The following is a 22,271-nucleotide window of genomic DNA, read 5'->3' on the forward strand; positions in this document are numbered from 1 at the left end:
TCAGGCTAATAAAAAGAAGGAAAAGGAGCACAGGATCTGTTTTTTTTTTTGGTTTTGTTTTGTTTTCATAACAGCCCAGTCTCCGTCGACCCGACTACTCCTAGAGTCTGAAAGTAAAACTCCCAAACCCCTAAAAATTTAAGTCATTAGCATCTTAAAGGGCCTAAATACCCATCCCACAATAAAGACCCAGTGAAAAAGACACCCTGCAATTTTGCTAGTGATGAACCTGATCCCGAAGCGGCCAGACTCCTGTGAGAAAGGGACGAGACCTTACTGTACGGCTGCGCCGATTGCACGCAGGCATTGTGGAGGCATTGCAAGCATGAGTGCTTTATTAAAGTGTGGGCCGAAAAGTCTGCCTTCTGCCGCCAGCGCTCGCAGGACCCCACATTAAGACACCCACCTGTTCCGTGAAGGACAATGGAGCCCGAAACGCAATATCAGGCCGTGGCTCGGTCTGCACCGGGGACAAAAGCTGAAGGAGTGGATGGAGAAGAAAGATAAATGACCCATGCGCTTGGACGGAAGCCAGGTCTCTGGGCCACTTAAATAAGGCATGTAAAGGGTATCTGTGGAGCCGGAGCTGGCTGGGACAGAGGAGAGGCGAGAAGTCAAACTCCGAGAGTCAGAGAGAGAGAGAGAGAGAGAGAGGGGGAGAGAGAGAGAGAGAGAGAGAGAGAGAGGTTTTAATGAATTAGTTTTGGGTGGGTGACTTTTTCCATGTTGACTTATTATTCTGCCATGTACACACACACACACACACACACTGATTGCTCTTGCAATCTGAAGGCCTTCTTGCAACCAGCTGTTCACATGTCGCTATGCCTGGGACTCAAACAGACGGTTTAGAAACATATACTCATGAGAAAACAACATTTCAGCATCATATAGGTATTATAAAGTATTATAAGAAGAGTCATAAGCATCCATTAAGCTTCATTTAATTCAACTGACCTGGAGGCAGAATTCATTATAAGAAGCATTGATGATCGTGATCCAGTGACCTGAGGAATAAACGTCTCGTGACTCACGTGACGACTTTGATCGGTTCACGATACAGTCTTCGGATCTGTTCTCTTATAAACTTATAAATTAATATGAAAATTATGACAAGAATAAACAGGAGCTGTTTGGAAAGATATGTAGACTATATGACAGCTATATAAGTGCTTGAGCCTGGTCAGGGTTGTAGTAGCCAGATGTTCAGACTGTTGAGAAGAAGCTCTGGACTCTATATCAGCTTTTACTAGCCAAGGATTGTCCAAAAGGACATTTGACTAAAATGTAATGCAATCACAGCGCCATGTTAAGGGACGTGAAAATAAAGTCCCTCTGGAAACAGACCTGCCTGCAACCATAGATGGTTCATTTGAGAAAGTTAGTCATTTGGAGAATATCCAGTGTTTCGCTGATCCTCATGAGCACTCACTGTCACAGTTGTAAACATGACGGCTTCCTTCCTCAGTAGAACGTCATGACAGCTTTGTTTCAAGGAGGATCGTTAAAAAACATGACACACACATCTCCCGGAAATCCTATAGAATTCGACCAATCACATGATGACTTCTAAACTTCTGAATTCTTTTCAATTTTGCATCAGACCTTCAGCCAGCGGTTAGAAGGCGTAGCGTCTGAGGCTGAGACTAGGGTCGTAGTGGATCACAGAAATATTGAATCAGACTACTGAAAGAAAAACAACTGAAAGTTTCTAAAAGAAACTGAAAACTCTGTGTTTACATTCGTCAATCAGTTTAACTTCCTATAATGGGCTGAAGAAGGGGATGCGTAATAATCTAAATCTCAAATTTTGTATTGTTGGATATATTTATTTGTTTATTTTGCTAATTTCAAACCTTATTCCGAAGCATGTGAGGATTTAATACTGAAATTGTGCTCTTAAGTATTCAGTTGAAACTCCTGAGTATGTGCTTGGTCAGCTCATGTTTACGTTTTCTTTCAAAAGTTGACCAAAATTGACCGATTTTATTCAAAAGAAAATACCGATTTCATTTCACTTTAGTGGTTTGGTTAAACATGCCTTTTAGACACTGTAATGAATTTTGACTGCTATGTAACTCCGCCCCCTCGATCTGGTCCACACTCGGTAGATGACGATGGGAAACTAAGCAGCCGTGACGAACAAACCGGATAGAAAACAGAAGAAGAAATGAGCAGAAGTGAAAGAAAAAGGTGAAGCAGGACTATTAGGCTTATAGCAGGCATGAATACACACACACACACACATGTATACGTCACCTGGTCATGATTGACATGTGGGCAGGTGTGCTGTTGTGGAGCGGATCAGCGGAGCAGCGCTCCTATTGTTCCCTGTACTGCTTTGATCGCACCGACATGGAGCAAAAACACAGCTGGGAGCCACAGCCAGCCTCCAGGCTACAACCACTATCGACTGTGTGTGTGTGTGTGTGGGAGGGATAGATCAGAGGTGGGTCTGTTAACCTGACGGGTTGCACACCGCTGCTTTACCCCTGAGACAGAGCCCCTGGATCTTGTCAGATCTCATAACAATCTGCCACGATAAACTGCAGCCTGGTGTTGCTTCTTGACTTCACGCTCCTCTGCTGTGTCGCTACTTTTACCTCCTCTACCGAACGCAGCCTGTGAGATGAGATGAAAAGAAGGGAGAGGTCCAAGATAGATCAGGTGGCTGATGATGCCAGCACTGATTTACAGGAGACAATAAAAAAATGTTTCATGTTGTGCAGGAAGAGATCAGTTCTCACAGTGTCAGTCTCCTCTCCTCTCCTCTCCTAAAAAAATTAATTAATTAAAGAAAGCACATGTGCTGCATCAGGGAAACATAAATAATTACAGTTTAAATCTCTACTGTTTCATTTTTGTCAGAAAAGAATATTATTATTATTATTATTATTATTATTATTATTATTATTATTATTAATAATAAAAATAATAATAATAATAATAATAATTATTATTATTATTATTAATAATAATAATAATAATAATAATAATAATAATAATAATAATAATAATTATTATTATTATTATTATTATTATTAATAATAATAATAATAATAATAATAATAATAATAATATGATTAATTTAATTATTACAAATTGCTAAAAACACTTTTACACGTCTATTTAAAATTTACTTAAAATCCTAATTTATTTATTTATTTATTTGAAGCAGGTAAGTGTATATGATCGTGTCGCATTATTATATAACGCAATAAATTTTCAGTGTCAAGCTACTACTGAACTACTAAAATGAAGTAAAAAAAATGTATTTATTTTCTATAATGATCATATTCATAATGACATGTGATTACCATGAATGTTATAATGCATTACAATGTAAAGCAATGTTTATAATGCATTTCTAAAATATTTATAAATAGTGCAAAATGTTCACAAATATATATATATATATATTCGGTTTATTGGTTGTGTTAATCAGACGCATTTACATAAGAGCAGAAATAAAATAAATAAACAAACAAATGAATAAATAAATAAATAAATAAATAACAATCTAGTTTATTTTAGTGCTTTTTCGTAATAGATAAATAAGAAGCTGTTTATATTTAAAATGACCAAACCAATTTGAGCAAAATGACAAAATAAAACTAGCTAAATAATTAGCATTAAATATAAAGTGCCATCTGAGAACTCCTAGCTAGCTGCTTGTTTGCCAAAATGATGTTAGCATTACATTACTGTACAACATAAGCCTATAGTTCTTATCCTTGATTATTCCTTATAAAAATAATTTCTATTTCTGTTATTCTTGTTTTTCTTATCAGTGTTATCAGTGGTATCTGTGTTAAATGGTAGAGTGAGCATCATGATGCACTCTCCCTCTCCATCTGAAGAAACTCTGCCCAGGTAAGTTCGGTCCTTTTTAAAATATTTGACAAAACCAAGTCCTATATGATAATGAGAAGCGGATTCCTGGCCTAGTGCTGTATATTACATATCAGAAGATTTGGGGGTGTTCGGAACCTCAGTCATGGACTCAAGCGAGACTTCCTGTCTCAGCTGTCCTGTAGTTACGCCTCTGCATGTGACAGTAAAGCTTAACCTTAACTATTACAGTGGATTTAATCGTACTATTGCACTTGCTTGTAATATGAAATCATAAACATAAGTCATATGAAGTCGTAGAGTGAAGTAAAACGTTTAAAAACATCAATCCCAAAATCCCAAAATCAATCCCAAAAGTTTCTTGGTGGACAAAAATAGAGCTATTTTTTTAATGTAATGTAATGTAATGTGTTTTGCTTTGTGTGTGTGTGTGTGTTAAGGGTTCAGTCCTTGGAGAATAGTTTAGTTATAATGTACCCTGCTTAGCATAATGCAGCCAGACAGACTAGAAGATAATGATGCTATCTTGGGCTCTGTGGAGCTCTAGAGCAGCTCGGGGAGAAAGCCATCTTTTAAGGTGACATCATTCAGGGCCATTAAGCTCCAACACAAACAGTGTGTCCGAGAAGCCCACAAAACCCCTCCTGATCGATAACGGACAACGCTCGCACTCTGGAATGACAAATAAGAGCAATGAGTTTGCTAAATAAGAGCAGAGGGTTAAGGTGTCTTAAAGGGAGAGTCATAAAGCAGAGGATGAGTTACACCAATTTGTACTTGTGCTTCTTTTAATACAATGTGTGTGTGTGTGTGTGTGTGTGTGAGGAGAGAAAGTGAGGGTGATTGGCATTTGGTTTAGCACTACACTCTTGGTATGATCTTGCTGTGGGGTAAGAAGCCACCTTTGTGTACACACACACACACGCACACACACACACACATACACAGCCCTACCACCTGAGATTCCTCTGTTACTGTGATTCTCCACAACTCAATCAATACACAGCCAAACAAGAACCACAATCCTACTGGGAAAACACACACACACACACACACACCTGGGATCATTGTCGCTGATTACACTGCATCTGGAGCTTGAACAAATGCTCAAGCTATTTTCTTTTTCTCTTACATTCTCTCTCTCTCTCTCTCTCTCTCTCTCTGAGAACTAAATGCTAGTACATATTTGGAGAAATAAGAAATACATCAGCTGATGATCCTAAGAAAATACATTCAACATTAAAACATTCTCTGTCGTGAGAATTGCAGAAATAATCTTTCTCTCTATCATGCATACAAAAGGGAATTAGATACTGTCGGTACAGAGCCGCCACTTTATCCTTCCAAAAGGGACAATAACAACTCAAACATTAAACATTAACTTCTTTTTCCCTCACGGTGCATGATTAGGCCACATATCATGTGCTTACGATTTGCATTGCACTGACAGCTTGACTGTTTTTAGTAGCTGTTCTGTGACATAACAAGGACATACAGCACCCTTAAAAAAATAAAGATAAAATAGAAAGGCATAAGCTTACTGTACATATAAGCTATACCTGTGATACAGAGTGGCATCAGTTAATATCTGAAATATCACTATTATATATGTATGTACACGGTACCTTAGTAAAGATAATTTAATCATCATCATTTTTTTTTTTAAATAAAATAATTAATATATAATTATTTACTTATCATTTTTATTCCAGGCATTCTTCTTCTTTTTCTTTGCTTTCTTATTTATTTATTTATTTATATATTTATTTATTTATTTATTATTATTATTATTATTATTATTATTATTATTATTATTATTATTATTATTGAAAAAAAATAATATATAGATATTTTTTGACTCATGTCTTTAAGATCCAATGATGTATCATTCATTCATTCATTTTAAAGCTTTCCAGGTACCACAGCATGTTGGCCTAATGCTCGGTACCTTTATTTCTCAGAATGTATACGATTAATATGCAGCATTTATATATATGATACCTGTACATCCTCATGAAATTCTATTTTCCACATAAACACTCATATAAAACACATTATCTTGTGTATATAGTTAAATGTATGTGCTCCTATGAGGAGAGTTGGGTTATCACTTTATTCACTGTTTAGAAGGATTCATAATGCATAATAATTTTTAAGGAAAGTAGAATTGATCATTTATATGTAGATAATAAATGTGTTATTAATGAAAATTCATCTTAAACGCAACGTTTCTTATATAAGGACTTAATTATTTTTATTCCCCAATGCTATATAGTATACATTATTTTAATATAAAATGTCACGTGAGGTGTGTCACTTTATATCCTCAATACTACTTTTTGATCAAAGGTACTTCTAATCGTTCGTAATAATAATAATAATAATAATAATAATAATAATAATAATAATAATAATAATAATGCATGCTTGAACATGTTAAATAAAATCTATTATATTATTTAATAATTATTTAAATAATTCATTATATAATAATTTAATTTAATAATTTCTAACCTCTCATCTTATTACTGTATATCTCAAAATAGCGCACGCGCTCAGGTTTTCAGCGCCGGAATTACGGTTTATTTATTTATTTATTTATTTATTTATTTTTCACGGGTCCAGATGGAGAGGGAGAAAGAAAGAGAGAGCGATTATGGAAGAGGAGGGAAATCAGGGATCACTGCAAGGATCATTTAGCGTGTACATGGTGTAAATATTGGGGGAGTTTAGGGGAGTAAGAGGGGGGCGGTATGTGGGGGGGGGCGGAGCCTGGGCCCGGCTTAACGGAGTCCGCGCTGCCGGAAGTGCAACGAGGTGTTAAATTAAAGGCAGCTGGTGGGAAAAGAAAAGAAAAGAAAAGAGAGAGAGAGAGAGAGAGAGAGAGATAAAAGAGAAAGCATCGCTTCAGATGAACGGACTGGATATCCGTCATCCGTCGGTGACACTTGTCTTCTCTTTTTTTTTGTCCTGATTTAATCTGTTTAACCTGCTTACGGTATTTTAGAACATGTGATTGAAGCACGTGATATAAATAAAGGCTCGCTAAATGTTTTGATTATTATTAATTCATGTCTTCATATGTGTGTATGCGTGTTTGTGCTGTAGGAATTGTGTGAAGCCACACACAATTCTCCAAATAAATAAATAAGTAAATAAATAAATAAATAAATAAATAGACAAAATCCATGGATAATAAAGTTATTTTCGGTAGCATCTTTCCGAAACGGCGCAGAAATTTCACATATAATTATAAAATAGTCTATGGTGAAATATCCTGGCACTTTTATAATCCACTCTGGTCTGAAAAGGACATAAAGTTCCTCTGAGAAAGAGAGAGAGGGGAAAAAAAAGTAATTAAGTAAGATCAATTTCTTTGTAGACAGCCCTGAGGGATTCAACATTTTATTTCGCAATTTTAGTCAAATTATAGCCTGGTATTAAGTTAACGCTACAGATCATAAGTCTATATGTAGCTCGGTAAGCTGGGCATGAACTTAAATTTCGTTGAAGCTTTACGGAAAGAAAAGAAAAACCCTTCATTACTCACCCTAGACAAGGAAATATATAAAAAGTTTCCCCTTTAACGAGATAGGCAGGTCTGATCAATCGCAGCCATCCACACAAACGCAGAGAGACAGGAGCTGCCGAGGCGATCGATGCTTTAATTAAAGATTCAGAGGCCTGACAACCGGCCCAATGATGAACTGAAATCGGACTTGCGCTGCGGTATGGTTTTTAATGGCCATAGGCTGTCCAGTTCTCACTAAATTGCATTTCCATCCAAACAGATCATGGGGTGAGAGTCGATGCTAATGCAGCTGCTTTAGAGAACACTAAAGGTGCGCCACATTAAATCCGGTGCATTCAAGCGCCAACGAGAAAACGTGAAAACGCTAGACAAACAGTACTATGAGTCTAATAATCAATCTAAGAAACGAATTAGTTGTTAATTAAAAAGAAGAAGGAGGAGGAGAAGAAGAAAAAGAAGCGCTCACACATTGTTCCTTTTGAAAAAAACAGGAAAAGGAAAACAAAATCAGATGTATTTGATTATTAGAATAAGGAATAACAGTATCATAGTTAGTTAGCAGGTATTAAACTATAGAGAAACTGGACCCTTGAAAGATTTTCCACCTTTCCAAGAAAGTGCATGTAACAGTCCAACGGTTTTCAAACCTAATATACATCTTTATATTTATAAAAACACTATGCATTGCCACCTGGCCGAGTGGATATCTTTTAAGCAATGTTATTTACACATTTGTTGTTGTTGTAGATGTTGGGAGAGTTTTTTTTTCTGTTCCCAGTCAGACATATATGTACACATGGAACCCGGCAAGCTTTTTGCACTTAACAGCAGATGAAGATGTGGAAAACCAGCTCATGTTTACTTCAACAGGTATAACGGACAGAATGCATTTAATTTCTTTCTCAGGTATAAACCATGTAGACCTTCCTTTTTGTGTTTGCTCATGTAACAATTAAGCTTTTCAAAGCTTTGTAGTGTATAGCAACAAGAAATAAAGGAAATAAAACTAAACAAAGAAGGTGAGAAAGTGGGGAAAAAACCACAATACAATAAACACTGAAAACAAGGATTAATTTCTAAAAACAGCTGAGATGTAGTTATGCTTACTTCGTTTTTTACTTAAATAAAAGTTTTATAATAGACCTATCTCTTGTGTCCTCTGCCTGATGGGAAGGGGAAAAAAAAAATCATAGGCTATTTTTTAACGAGGGGGGGGGAGTTAATACACAGCTGGTAAACCATCTAGCACAGATCAGTGTACATTATTTACAGTCTTTTGCTTTTGCGTATTCAAGCTCTAATGCATCACAAACATGAACAGTTTTGTTATACATACTACAGATAGAAATAATTTAATACTAACGTAAAAGGTTATCTATCCAGAAATGCTAAAAGTTTCAAAAGCACACTTTTACACAATCACACAGCTCCGTTCTGGTGGTAAAACAGAACAAAAGACGTAAGTAATTGTTAATGTTTCCACTTCGATTTTCGAGCAAGGTTATAATCACTAATAAATAAGCTTTGTAAAACATTAACATGTTGTACATTGTACAAAAAGCAAGTTCTCTTCTGTAACGAAAGTCTCAATCTTTTTCTTGCACTTGTTCTCCTGTTGTGCATGTGAGTACATGTCTCGCAAGTGTTTGTGTTCGTGTGGATCAGCTTGTACCATAGAAGCGCTGCTTGTCCTTTAGTTAGTGACAATCTCCTTGTTGTCCTCCATAAAACGAGTGAAGCGGAAGTGAGTGCCGTTTTCCGTGTTGGCCATTTTCTCGAGGCCAGCTAGTGCTGCATTAGACTCTGAGTTATGCAGCTTGTCCATGCTGCCTGTCAGGCCGCCGATGGGAGAACTGCCTCCGTTACCCACGCTTCCAGACAGCGAAGGTGGCAAGCCTCCGTTCTGGATCACAGATATCTCGTTGGTCTTCATCGCTAAGCCGTTAGAGAAGGCGGCAGCGTACTGGTTCCAGAAGCTAGCAGGGTCTCCATTGCCTACCCTGCTGGATAAGTCTTTCTGAAAGAGCTCGGGGAACTTGACTGGGTTCGTGCCCAGGAAGGCCATAGGGCCATCTACAGAGAGCCTTCGTCCTCGTCTCGCTGGGGCACTGTTCCACATGTGAGTACCCATATGCACCTAAACACACACACACACAAACAGAATAAGAAAATAGTCAGTAACGTTTACAGATTTGTCCTCACATAAAAAATGAGTTCATGAAATGATGCAATGGAAAAATAAAATATAACTAATTTGCTAGTGTTTAGAATAGGCTCTCAGAAAGCAGCCACTGAGGTCTAGCTTTTAGGGTAAGACTAATCTAATACATTTTTATAAACACTACACTACTCTAGACACACACCAAACCTCTTGAGAACAAGTCACGTCTTAGATAAATTGCAGTGTCCTTTCCTATCGCACTGGCCACTACTAAATGTGGCATATACCCCTGATTTGCTCTTCAGGCTTCTGATTTAAACCTGATACACGAGCTATAATAACCTTAGCTGATACTTTTCAGGTCCTACATACAGCATGGTTAACAAACACATGATACCAATTTGAATTTTTTTCCACAGCCATCCTATTTTTGCTTCATTCTTCAGAGCCTGTGGCAAACTCAAAGCATTCGAAAAAAGTAAAGGACACGCCTCAAATTTGCCGTTAGTTTCCCATATTGTTCTACGGTGGGAAATGATCAGGCTTTAGCATGACTCACTCTTTCAAACCGGACATGAAAATTGCTTCTGAAAGACAAGTAAATAAATATTTGATGCAAGGCCTTCACTAATGAAGTACTGTGAAATGCACCTTCAGGTCTTTTACTTCTCTTAATGAATACACCATAATTACTGATTTATTAGGAGGGGGGATTCGTATCTAGTTAGACATTTACATTGCTTCCTGAAAATTAAGCTGGCGGTGTGTCAGGTTTCCTCAATTCTTTACAGGCGACTGGTGCGATCACACATGCCCACATAAACTCCCCGAGTTCCTGTTTATCTGTGAGTGGGGGCCCTCTCCCTTCATGATCAAAGGGAATCTCACGTTTTTCACAAGATAAATTCTGGAAAAATACTGAGCATGCAGCAGCTCAGGATGGTTGCCGCTGGTAACTGTAGTTAAAGCCTGTTAAGTGAAGCGTTCCTGGCTGTGCTCCATCAGTCACACTCTCAGGTTTCTGCCCAATATTCATATTAATGGGTGACTCAACCTTTCCACTTGTACACCTTTATTTCAGCGCCGCCGAGGTGTTCTTTCTCTCTACCTTTTTCATTAGTGCACAATGACAGTGCCTTAATAAGCGAAAAATTTAGAACACTTCCAAAAATAAACCTAAGGACATGATTTTTGCAAAACTTTAGAGACCAATTTCATGTTGTTTCTTAGAGACTAACTGGACAAAAGGGGCAGGAAAGCACTATATTTTTTTTATTTGCATGATTTACTAGAGAAGTAATTACCTTGAGATTTCCTTTAGTGGTGAATGCACGTCCACAGATGGTGCAAGCAAAGGGCTTCTCCCCAGTGTGGGTCCTCTCGTGGATCTGTAGAGCACTAGAAGAGGAGAACATCTTCCCACATGTGTGGCAATGGTGCTGCTTGGGTGTCCGTCTTGGAGGTGCAGCTGAAAGCACTGGAGACGTAGAAGCGGAAGAGGTCACTATGCTCGAAGGAAGTTCTTTGCTCTCAGGTTGAGGAGCATGGAGGAAACCGTTTTCAGCCTTAATCAAGGAGGGCAAAGATCCAACAGAAAGCAGAGTTGGGGTAGGGCTGGATGCCAGGCTGGTGCTGGGTTCAAAGAGCTGGGAGGGCAGATCTCTCATTTGGTGGGTCAGCATGTGTTGCTTTAGATTACCCTTGGTGGAGAAGCCCCGGTTGCAGGCTGTGCAAATGAAAGGTCTTTCTTTGGTATGGCTTCGGTAATGGATGTCCAAGGCACTCTGACAGGCAAATGTCTTTCCACAAATGTCACATGATGTGTTCTTAGAAGTGCCTCGCTCACGAAAGGGGAAGAGCATGCCAAGAGGGTCTTTAGAAGGGTTCATGGAAGTTAGGTCAAGAGCCCCTAGACCTGAGGAATGGGATTGCATGAGGCCTGCACTTATGTGCTCCAGTGATAGTGCCCTCTGTTGACGATCCTCCAGACTGGGGGATTTGCGCTGCTGGTTAAAACCACTTGAAGGTGATGGAGCTTGCATGGAGGAGGTAGATTCAGAGACAGCTGGACTTCCTGCACTTTGGCTCTCCACATCGCCTCCTGGTGATGAGGAATCATTAGTGAAGTGATCACCTTCAAATGAGCCATCTGTTGTTTTAGCTCTGTTTAACTGTGAGTCTTCCATCAGCCCCTGGGGTGAGTTCTTATCCTGATGGTCAACACCCGATTGCTCCTGTGGCATAGGCGAAGAACACAGGCTGTCTTGGGATGCATCAACTGATTTGGGTGTGTCTGCAACGCTGCTATCTGGACCATCTTCAATTCCCTCCATGTTGTCATCTGAGAAATTGTCTAAGTCATCAAAATTTCTCTCTTCAAATGAGCCAGCGTCAGAGCCCATAGACTCTGGGTAGCTGTCATGGAGAGGGGTGTTGGGAATCTGCCCGCCCATGTGCATGCGGATGTGCTGCTGTAAGACAACAGCATTTGTGAACTTCTTCTGGCAGATGGGACAAGAGTGCTGCACCCTCAGTGGCGGCATGGCACGATGTACGCTGTAGTGGGTCTTCAGGTTGCCCTTAGTGGTAAAGGCACGGCCGCAGATTTTGCACTTAAAGGGCCGCTCCCCGGTATGAGTACGATAATGCATTTTCAGTGCACTCTGACAGCTGAGAACTCGGTGGCAGATGACACACTCATTGGGGTCTGTCACTTTCCTGTCAATATTTTCTACTAATTGCTGAAGTTTTGAAGTTTCTGAACCTTGCAAGGGATCAAGGAGTCCTCCAAACGGGAACTTAGCCTTAAACTGCTCTGACATCAGGGGCATCAGTGGGTTGGTAGACATAGGAGGGCTGTTGGAAGTAGTGTACTCTATCTTGCTCTCTCTCACAGAGATTGTGTTTGTTGTGAAGCTAGAAGGCTGGCTACTTTCTTCAGTTTTCCCATTTGAGGTAGGCAAGGTTGCAACATCACCTTCTTCTGACACGCCATCGCTGCTTTTTGTGGAAGGTTCTGCTGGACCTGAGTCACTCTTAGCTGAATGGGAAGGGCTTGTAATGGCCACAGAATGATTCTCCTCTTTCTTAATGAATGGGGGTAGGCTTGGTATAGTGGGTGGGAGCAACATGCCAACTGATGAGCTCAGTGTAGATAAAACAGGCTTACTATCTAGCCAACTAGTGACTGGCTTCTCTGGTGCCATTGACATGCCATATGGAATTCCAGTGCTGGTTGGAATATTGTCCAAATGCTCTGGAACTGGGTACGGGTTCATCTGGATATGCGGATACTTCTCTTTATGACGTTGAAAGTGAACCTTCAAATTGCCACGAGTTGAAAAGCGGTTGCCACAGATGTTGCATTTGTATGGCCTCTCTCCTGTATGCGAGCGCAAGTGGATCTGCAAGGCACTGTCACTACCAAACACCTTGGCACAAAACCTGCATTTATGTTTGAAGAATGCCTCCTCTGAGCTGCTCTTAGGTTCAAAGGAAGAGACACTGGGTTGCTTGTTTTTCCTTTGTTGGGCTAATGCTGCGAGTGAATTGAGATCCTCCACTGTGGTTCCAACACTCGGAAGAGCACTGGAGAACATTGGATTTCCTGGTGGGGGCTGAGGTAGAAGTGAGTTAGCCACAGGATTCAGCAGACTACCAATCCCAAAGGATGGTGCAGATGACTTTGCCAGTGAGGGGGTTCCTAGCTGGGAATGGAGACTTCCAGCATATCCGACCCTCTTATCTGATGTTTGTGTATTCACCACAGCTGTCCCTAGTGCTCCCATACTCTGCGATGACTCTCCCATTCCAGAGTTGCTTTGAGGTAGCTGTGCTGCACTAGCTATCTGCTTCAGACTACTAATGCTAGCAGACTGGCTGGCTAGACTCTGTGCTAGCCCTGCTGCAGCTGCTAGCTGCTGGGACAGATGAGAACTGAGTGTGGTTAGTGGGTTGGTAGATGAAGCCAGAGTCCCGGGGGAGGAATTGGGTGGCACCTTTAGCTCAGGGGACTGGGATGCCAGCAATAGGATTTGATGACGAATCTGCTCTATTAGCTGCAACTGGTGAATCTGCTGCTGTTGCAGGGCCAGAAGTTGCTCCATGAGAGCAGGCACTGCAATCCTCTGGCCTCCTGCTGATCTCGTCTCCTGAGAGAACTGGGCTACTGCCACTTTGGTGCTCTGGAGATTTTCGATGATCACATTGCTGTTCATCACAGAGAAGTTTCCCAGTTCTGTCAGATTATCAAGCTGAGGTAGTGAGGCTGAGATAGCAGAGCTGCCCAGGTTGGATCCAGTACTACCCCTACCGCCTTGGCTTCCTTCGCTGCTGCCGTCGATGGGGCTGCTTTCCTCCATGTGTCCACTTCCATCGTCATGGCTAACAGAGATTGCAGACACATCCATATCCATGGCTTCTTCTTTATCCAGTGAGTTATGGTCTAAAAGGTCAGCACACTCCACTTGATCTGTGTTATTAGTCGTGTCATTCACCTGCTCGTCAGGATTATGGGGAGAAGAGCCTGGAGAGAAAGTTCCGGAAGGAGACACAGGATTCTCATTCACTATCAGAACTAATTGATTCTTAGTGCAATTCTTCTGGTGTTGTTCAAGATCCGACAGTTCAAAGAACTCCGCACAGCATCTGCCACAGACATGGGCACCCGAATCCTTGCAAGGGGGGTCATCCAGCCTGGGCTCTGTGTCCCCTGAAAAGAAAAGAGAGAGGGAGGACACAGAGAGGGAGAGAGAGAGAGAGAGAGAGAGAAAGAGAGAGAGAACAAGGGGATTAGTGATTAGAAATGTTTTGCAGCTGAAGAAGCAGCTTTATCTCTTCAATTCTTTTGTGGTTAATCTTCTGTTAATCAGTTTAACATTTATCCTGTTTATACGTTTTAAAAAAAAAATTACCAAAGGAACAATAAAGCCCAGGCACATTTGATTTGACAAACAACAACAAAAAAAAAAACTCCACAGATGAGCGACGTGAAAAATGACAAGCGAATAAGTGAGATTAATAATACTTAAAAAAAATATTGCTGAGTTCTAACAGTGAGCTCTGAAAGATGTGTGAATTGTAACCGAATCCCCTCAATCCTACCAGCTTAGGTAATCATTTTCTTCAGACAATCCATCAAAACATAAAATACTATGAACTGAGGACATTGGGGCCTAATGAAATTTCATAGAGAGACATTGATTTCCAATATTTCATACTCCTCAAAGCTTACATGTCCACTAGGTGCAAATCAACCATTTGAAGGACTTATTAGACTTTCAATTTGCTGTTAACTTTGCTCATTTTCAACCAGCCCTGTGCTTCTTGGACAGGTTATCCCTGTCACTAAACTAATTTGTATCCAGGCAGCCTGCAATCAGGGCCCTGACAGGCATTAGCGAGTCCATCGGCATTCGGTATAGCCTCCCTGTACTCGCTGCAGCCACCACCAAAAGCTAGAATGAGAAGTTACAAAAATAAATACTTTATCCCTTTTAAGATTTGCGCTTTCACTTGTACTAGAAATTCAGTACAAAAAATATACAATAGAAATCTAAATGATTTCATTTAATAAAAATAATTTCAACTGCATAGAGTATGGTGTTTTGTCTTCGGGGGAAAGATTGCGATTGTGTAGATGTTTTGTGTTTCTCTATATATTCTTTTTAAATAAATGCAGCGAAATTAGTGAAGTATCACTGTACTTAGGATTGCAATAAAAATTGCAATTTGAAAAATGTCATTTTTATAATATAAAAAAAAACAATAATGAGAAAAGGGTTTTGTGTATTTTTAAGATGCGATAAACATTTTTTCAAAGCAGCGAGAAATACTTTTCAGATACTTTTCTGGCCCTCGCTCACCCCCTATGAGACTGTGGCCTCCCTCCAGACTTCCATCTTTTTCCCTCTCTCTCACTCTCTCTCTTTTTTTCTCACCCAACCCGTCCTTTGTATCCTTCAAAAAATCTTGCTGTTTTACATACAAGTTGATTTACAAATTGCAATTTTCTATGAATCCCTTTCATTGTGAGGCTTTGCCCTCTACATTTTCATCAGTGTGGGGATTCATTTGCAAATGAAACCCCTGCAGAAGTGTGTCCCGGCCCTGCCGGGAGACAGGACGGCTCCCCATTGTTCCCCAGCATGGGAGCGTCGGAGCAGGACCGAGGGGGCGAGGGTCTAGCCCGCTCATCACGGCAGTTTCTAGAACAGATCCTCTTTAATTCACGGATTATCCTCCCTCAGTGTTTCTCTGTGCTGGAACATCAGATAACGCTAAAGTTGCCATGACACCAAAGCCGTGCCTCACACCACCTCCGTGCCCACCAGACGGGAAAAGTCAACTTTATGATGAAAAGTTTTTAATATTATAACAGAAAAGGTTTAGGTGTGGCTAATGAGGAGAAAAAAGAGGGTTTCATTTAGTCGAGGGGGAAGGGGAGGAGATTAAACAGGAATAGCAAATGGTTTATGGTAAAGCTTTTCAGTTAATCTGTGTGCATTACTTTAAGTGCAAGCCTCAAAAGCACCTACATGCCGAGCAGTAAAAGTGTGAGCGGTGTATAAAGTTATAAAAAATTATATTACTATTTGAAATAAATATGCTGCTTTTCTTATTTTAGTTTTACTTTGAATGCATTATCTATGCAACAAGTTGCAATGATCATTAAGTAAATAAAATACATTTGCACAAAGTCTGTGACATATAATATTTGTGTAGAACATAAAATGCTGACTTGAGTTTTTATATATATATATATTTTTTTTAAAAATTATCATTAATGAAATAGTTCATTAAATACATTTCTGAAAAAAAGCAGATTTATATGTATGCCGGAATTAGTATGGACAAAACATTTGGCTTTTGAAAAACAGCCAAAAAAATAAAAAAAGTATCACATTTCTATAAAAAATTGCCTATGACATCACCAGACTTTATAAAGTGTTTGGCATTTACACAGATTTCTACACAAAATCTGTGGCTATGACGTCCATACAATTTGCAAATCGAATAAACCGAATAAATTCATTAGAATATAATTCGATTTTTGAATATCCTGATTAGTTCTATCTAGAAGAAATACCAAGCAGCAGATAGACTTCACCGTGCATGCTTTGCAGAAGCGAAGAGATAGTCTGAACAAAAAGAAAGAAAGAAAGAAAGAAAGAAAGAAAGAAAGAAAGAAAGAAAAAGCTTGCAGCAGGTTCGAGATGGGAGTCGAGTGGAGGATTAGTGCGTCAAGCCGAAATGAAGCACTAGTTCTAATGAGATCCCAACTTCACAGAGCTGTGGATTTGGGTTCTCAACATGCTACCGAGATCCATCAAGCACATGCTCTGAGCAAACCAAGACAATCAGGAAATACCTCAGAAGCAGAAAGAGTGGTTTTGAAATGAAAAAAAAAATGAATAAGAAGTAAGAAATGCAGCATTGCCTACGTTGTTTTGCTCTTCTTCCAGCGTCAGACTACTTTCGAAGAGCGACTTACTGTTCACCTCTTCATTTCTCTCTGCCTCTGTCCTTCCCACCCTTCTCCCATCCCTCCCATACCCCCTCTCTCTTTTTCAGCCTTTAGGAAATGTCTCTATGAACACTAGATGGGGTAAAGCTCTTCTCCTATGGTCAGCTTTGCTTGGCCTGTGCATTAGGGACATGCTTTAAAACAGGAGGGGTGTGAGAGGGGACTTAACAAAGCAAAGCCAGGCCCTCAAGGCCACTTCCAAAACTTCGACTATAGAAATAATGGCCGAAAAAAGGACAAGCGACCAAATCCCTGCATATTCAGTGCTATTTGTTTCTGCGTGTGTCGGTATAAGCCGGGGTGAGCTCTCGCAGTATCCGAACTTCTCTTTGGGTGGGAAGTATGTTTGCTGGGGTGAAAAGGGAAAACAGCCACATTCATACCCCCCTCCCAGTAAAGCAGCAGTTCCTGCTATGCTCTCTTTAAACAGGCTCTCTAGGGGTCAGTGATGCAGTACATGAGGACACGCTGTGACCTGATCTCTCCTCACCTCATCACAGAGGGAGGCTGGCAAAGGTTAAAACAGCTTCACATCCCACCCTCGGTGACGGGCCAACGGGGACAGAGAAGCGCCTTCCTTCCACTTCTCCGCCATATACCGTTCTCAGTGTAGCCTCCATCATGACCGGGTTTGACAACACCCAGGCCTCCATTTTCCACCCAGAAGTTCATCAGAGCGTGTTTTACATAATGGGAATGGAAAGAAGTTTCTAAGTGGGCCTAAGTAATGCAAAATTAGGTGCATCATGTGCAGGGAAGCCAACAGGTTATGCATTTTGACTTGCAAAATGCTCTGCTCGGTCATCTGACACAGAATAACAAACGTTGCCATTCATTTCCTTATTTAATTTAATTCTGCTCTTGACGTTATTTTTTTTGGAAATTCTGGGCAAAACTGCAGCTTTGACTCATCTTCGCACGCAAATCCGCCATGGTCTTAAGATGCGCTCTTAATTTATTTATTCGTCAGATTTCTGTGCTGTTTCTTGCACCGACCAAAACACGTGTAAAGTTGCTTTTGTAAAGTCTGTAGTAATAATAATAATAATAATAATAATAATAATAATAATAATAATAATAATAATAATAATAATAATAATAACCTTAGCGCTTTTACATCCTGTACTGAAAGGTGAATTAGTAAACAAAAACTATTATTATTAATAGAAAAGCGGTCTGTGTGTTTGTGTGTATGCATGTGTGTGTATGTGTGTGTGCGCGTGTGCATGAGCTCTGTCAAATTTTGAAACTTAGTTTTAAAACAAAAGGGATAAATGATGCGCTATAAACAATATTTTCATTTCACGGAAAAAAAGAAAGAAAGAAAGGATCAACTAGTGTCATAAATGTGTATTCATATCGGCTTACTTATCTCTGCTTTATCACTGCACTGGAGCGGAGAAAAATGAAACTTAGGTGGTGTAAATATTGCAAGTATTGCATCACTTCTTCCTGCCTTGTTGTATTGTTTTTTAAATGACAAAAAGAAAAATGTCATGTCGGAAGATTTCAGGAAATCATCTGACGAGCATTAAGAGGACAACGTCCAAAGGAAAAGCTTTTCAAGTTTCTCACAGCCTGTAGGAAAACTTCTCTCTCTCTCTCTCTCTCTCTCTCTCTGTTTTTGGCATGTCACCATACGTAGCATTTGGAAGCAATAGGGAAAATCGAATAAAAAATCCCAATTGCGTAGAAAATTACTCGAGCTTCGATACAAGAAACTAAAACCCTTATCGCATCAAAGCCTCCTTTCAAAATCAGCAAAACGAAACCTGATATCAAACGCCGAAAAGTGGACAGAGATGGACCTATTCCGCCAGATAACACTTTTAAGCCATAAATAGGCCACTTTATGGAAGAAATGTTAATGCGCGCTAAACGCTGTTTTAGACCTCAAATGAGCCTCGTGCATGCTTTGAAGTGCGCACTTTAAAATAACTTAAGATTATCCTAAAGACAAGAACGTCTAATTATTATCATCTTTACAAGAAAAGGGGGGTAAAGAATCTACCTCCTGCCTCAGTCTAAAATAATAATAATAATAATAATAATAATAATAATAATAGCTGCAAAATGCTCTCTTAAAATTGTGTGTAGTATTACATTTATGTCTCATGTTGATGGGTGACCTACACTTTCAGTAAATAACACTATAAATGCACATTGTCATGCACATTGTAATACGCAAAAAAAGCACGTTTCTTAAAGTGTTGCCGAAAAAATCGGAACAGCAAGACTTTATTCGAGCCTGGCATTTTTTTGCGCTTCTGATTTGTTTTTTTTTTCTCTCTCTCTCTCTCTATCTCTCTCTCTGTTTTCCAGACGCTCCACGTTACGCGATATGAGGATAAAATTACAACGACCTTACGCTTGATGCAACCCAAACCGGTATATATTGAAAGCCTTGGCTGATATTTTAAACGCATAAAATATACATATTATGACAAAGTGAAAATAATCATAACTACATACATAACTACTTTTTTGGGGGGGAGATATGGTGTCAAAAATCCCGTTAATCGCTTTTGCGTGGTCAAATCTAAACAGTCTGGGTGAGAAGCAAAAACGAACTTTTGACATTTTTATCCATTTCATATCGATCAAAAAACGGTGATCATAATAAAAAAAAGAAGAGGCAAATTTGCTTGCTTTGCATTTTGGACCGTGTGCACAACACACCACGAGGAATGCAACTAATAAATAAGTGACTCACGACTAAGTTTGTGACAAAATTAGGCCTAAAGTCAAGTCGTTAAAAAAAAAGAAAGAAAGAAAGAAAGAAAGAAAGAAAAAAACCCGCGTGTGTGAGTTTCCGTAGTGCTGGATGTATTTAGTGCTCCATAAGCATATAACGGAGGATGGGAGAGGGGGATAAAAAAGACTCCAAACGTCTGTGGGTCGTAACAAAACGGTCCTCAATCCGGTGCGTAAAGATGAAAACAATAAAAAAACATAGATTTGGTCAATTCTTTATTCTAATAAACAAGGCGTCGCAGCTTTTAATGGTAAAAAACAAGCGATAGTGAAGATTAAAAAGTTAATGCTTGTCTCTCTCTCTCTCTCTATACATATATAAGACTCACGGTTATTTTGATATCCTGATAAATCACATAATATTTAGTTATAATCACATAACACGGCTGCAATGGTGATTACAAATATCTACGGCTGGATAAAAAAAAAAACATTAAGAGTTAGAAAATAAATTAAACAGAAAACTTTTTTTGTGCTTGCGTGTTTATAAAGAAGCCTGGCTTAAACTTTTGGAGAGCTTTAACAAATCAAGTCTATTAAGGAAATAGAGTAGGTCTTGTGCTTACGCGTATAGAATATATAATAAAGCAGTTTTAGCTTTAGTTAGCTTCCTCTTCTTCTAAACATCCCTTCTGTCTATTTCTGCTGTGATAGATATATATATATAGAGAGAGAGCTGAGATAGAAAGGGCGCTCGGGCTGCGGAGGAGGAAGGAGAAAAGCAGAAATGCAGAGAAAGAAAGTGAGAAATTAGGAATTAGTTAGTAGTTTTGGAAAAGAGAGCTTGGAAAGCTTGGCATCTCCGGGACTCACCATCGTGCTCGCTCACTGCCGGCTGCGGCTCGGACTGGAAATGCTGCGGCTTCGCTTGCTTCCTCCGCGACATGCTGTCTCACGCATGGGCCACTCAAAAAACAATCGCTCCAAAAAACTTCCCAGAAATCACGGACACGGAGCCCATCCAGCGCGCATGTGTCCCGTTATGATTATCAATAATGCCTCACAATTAATCATACGGCGAAGGCAAGGGGGAGAGAGAGAGAGAGGGAAGGAGAGAGAGAGAGAGAAGGGGGTGAGGGGGAGGGATGGGTGTGTTTGAAAGGCGATTGGCACCTCGCCAGCCTCCCCCTATTCAAATGAAGTCTCTTTAATCAATTAGCCGCTGATTTGCTGGGGACTCTTGTCTCTCCGGCTGCTCCCACCCAATGAGTCGATTCGAGTGTGGAAGAAAGGCTGGATTTTTTTCTCTCTCTCTCTCTCTTTTTCTTTTTTGCCCCAACTCTCTTCAGACGCAGTTTAACCCTTTTTTTTTTTTAAAGTAACCAGCTGGTGAACACGTTAAAAGCTTTATCTCAACACTGCAGGAATGTCAATTTCTGGCCCATGTGTAGCAAACAAGTTGTCTCTTCTGCCGCTGGGTTTTGCGCACGCGTTCAAGTTTCAGTTCAGTTCAAGTGTCCCGTAATAAGAAAGCGAACCAGCAGCAAAACATCCGCGCTCCTCTTTTTCTTTTCTGATCTTTTCTTTTTTTTTTTGTTGCTGTTGCTTCAATTTCTCACGTTTTCTCCTCCTTTCTATATCAACATACAGTCCTGGTGCATGAACTCGCCGCTTGTACCTAAACTCGCTTGATCCTCAAGACGAGGAGTGAGTGAGTGTGTGTGCGTATGTGTGTGTGTGCGTGTGTATGAGAGAGAGAGAGAGAGAGTAAAGGGAAAAAACAGTAGGTCGGTAAATGGGTTTGCGTGCGTCACGGCGTCAGGAGTCCGGAGATCGTGTCGAATATCCTCAAATCAGACCGGGTCGATTATCGTCGAGCGGGGATGAGTAACGCGTTTTCATCACGCGTCGCGTTCAGCCAACAAACAAACTTTAAGGGCCCTTGTTGGGACTGTGAGAAATCATGAGCCCGGCCCATCTGCTATCTGATTGGTCAGTGCTGTGCTCCATCATACGTAGCTCTCTCTCTCTCTCGCTCTCTCTATCTCTCTCCCTCTCTCTCTCTCTCTCTCTCTCACACACACACACACGCACGCGCGCACAGTGACTTGCGTCTGTACCTTGTGCGCTTCTCCACAACTGTTTGAATGCGTGCCATCTAGGGCAAAATGATATCAGAAAGCGTTTTTTCCCCCTTCGGTTTGTTTTCTTTCAACCCGTGCCCGGAGAGTCTCTGAGGCAACAGCGACACGCTTATTTAATGTCACACAGAGAGTGACAGATCAGAGACAGGAGGTGAAATGGTTTCAGTGCAAAAAAAGTCGAATGTAGAAATGTCGACTAACTGATTGTCCTGCTCGCTTTTCCCTAAAAGAAAACCCGTTAGTAATATTCTTGTTATATATTTATTTTATAATTTTTTTTACATGACAGGAAGAAAATTTTATCCATAGACGTGCTCCTGATTTGGATTAAATTTTAAAAATTGATTTATTTTGTGAGGCCGC

The 22,271-nt window shown here is 40.0% G+C and overlaps 1 protein-coding gene across 1 annotated transcript; it reads right to left on the reverse strand.

Annotated features, from left to right (window-relative positions):
* Positions 1–7,881: 7,881 nt before the first annotated feature.
* On the reverse strand, positions 7,882–21,698 carry sall1a (spalt-like transcription factor 1a). The gene is made up of 3 exons (XM_058381652.1): positions 20,638–21,698; positions 10,850–14,256; positions 7,882–9,521 (listed from the first exon to the last, which is right to left on the reverse strand). Exons 1-3 carry the CDS (start codon positions 20,708–20,710, stop codon positions 9,078–9,080), a joined length of 3,924 nt encoding a protein of 1,307 aa, XP_058237635.1. The 5' UTR covers positions 20,711–21,698; the 3' UTR covers positions 7,882–9,077.
* Positions 21,699–22,271: the final 573 nt, after the last annotated feature.

The sequence above is a fragment of the Hemibagrus wyckioides genome, linkage group LG27 (assembly GCF_019097595.1).
Source record: "Hemibagrus wyckioides isolate EC202008001 linkage group LG27, SWU_Hwy_1.0, whole genome shotgun sequence".
Lineage (NCBI taxonomy): Eukaryota > Metazoa > Chordata > Actinopteri > Siluriformes > Bagridae > Hemibagrus > Hemibagrus wyckioides.

Coding starts and splice junctions, on each gene's coding strand:
- sall1a (XM_058381652.1), bottom strand. CDS start 20,710: ATGTCGCGGAGGAAGCAAGCGAAGCCGCAGCATTTCCAGTCCGAGCCG. Junction 14,257..20,637: donor GGCAGTGAGCGAGCACGATG/GTGAGTCCCGGA, acceptor TTTTCTTTTCAG/GGGACACAGAGCCCAGGCTG. Junction 9,522..10,849: donor CCACTAAAGGAAATCTCAAG/GTAATTACTTCT, acceptor GTGTGTGTTTAG/GTGCATATGGGTACTCACAT.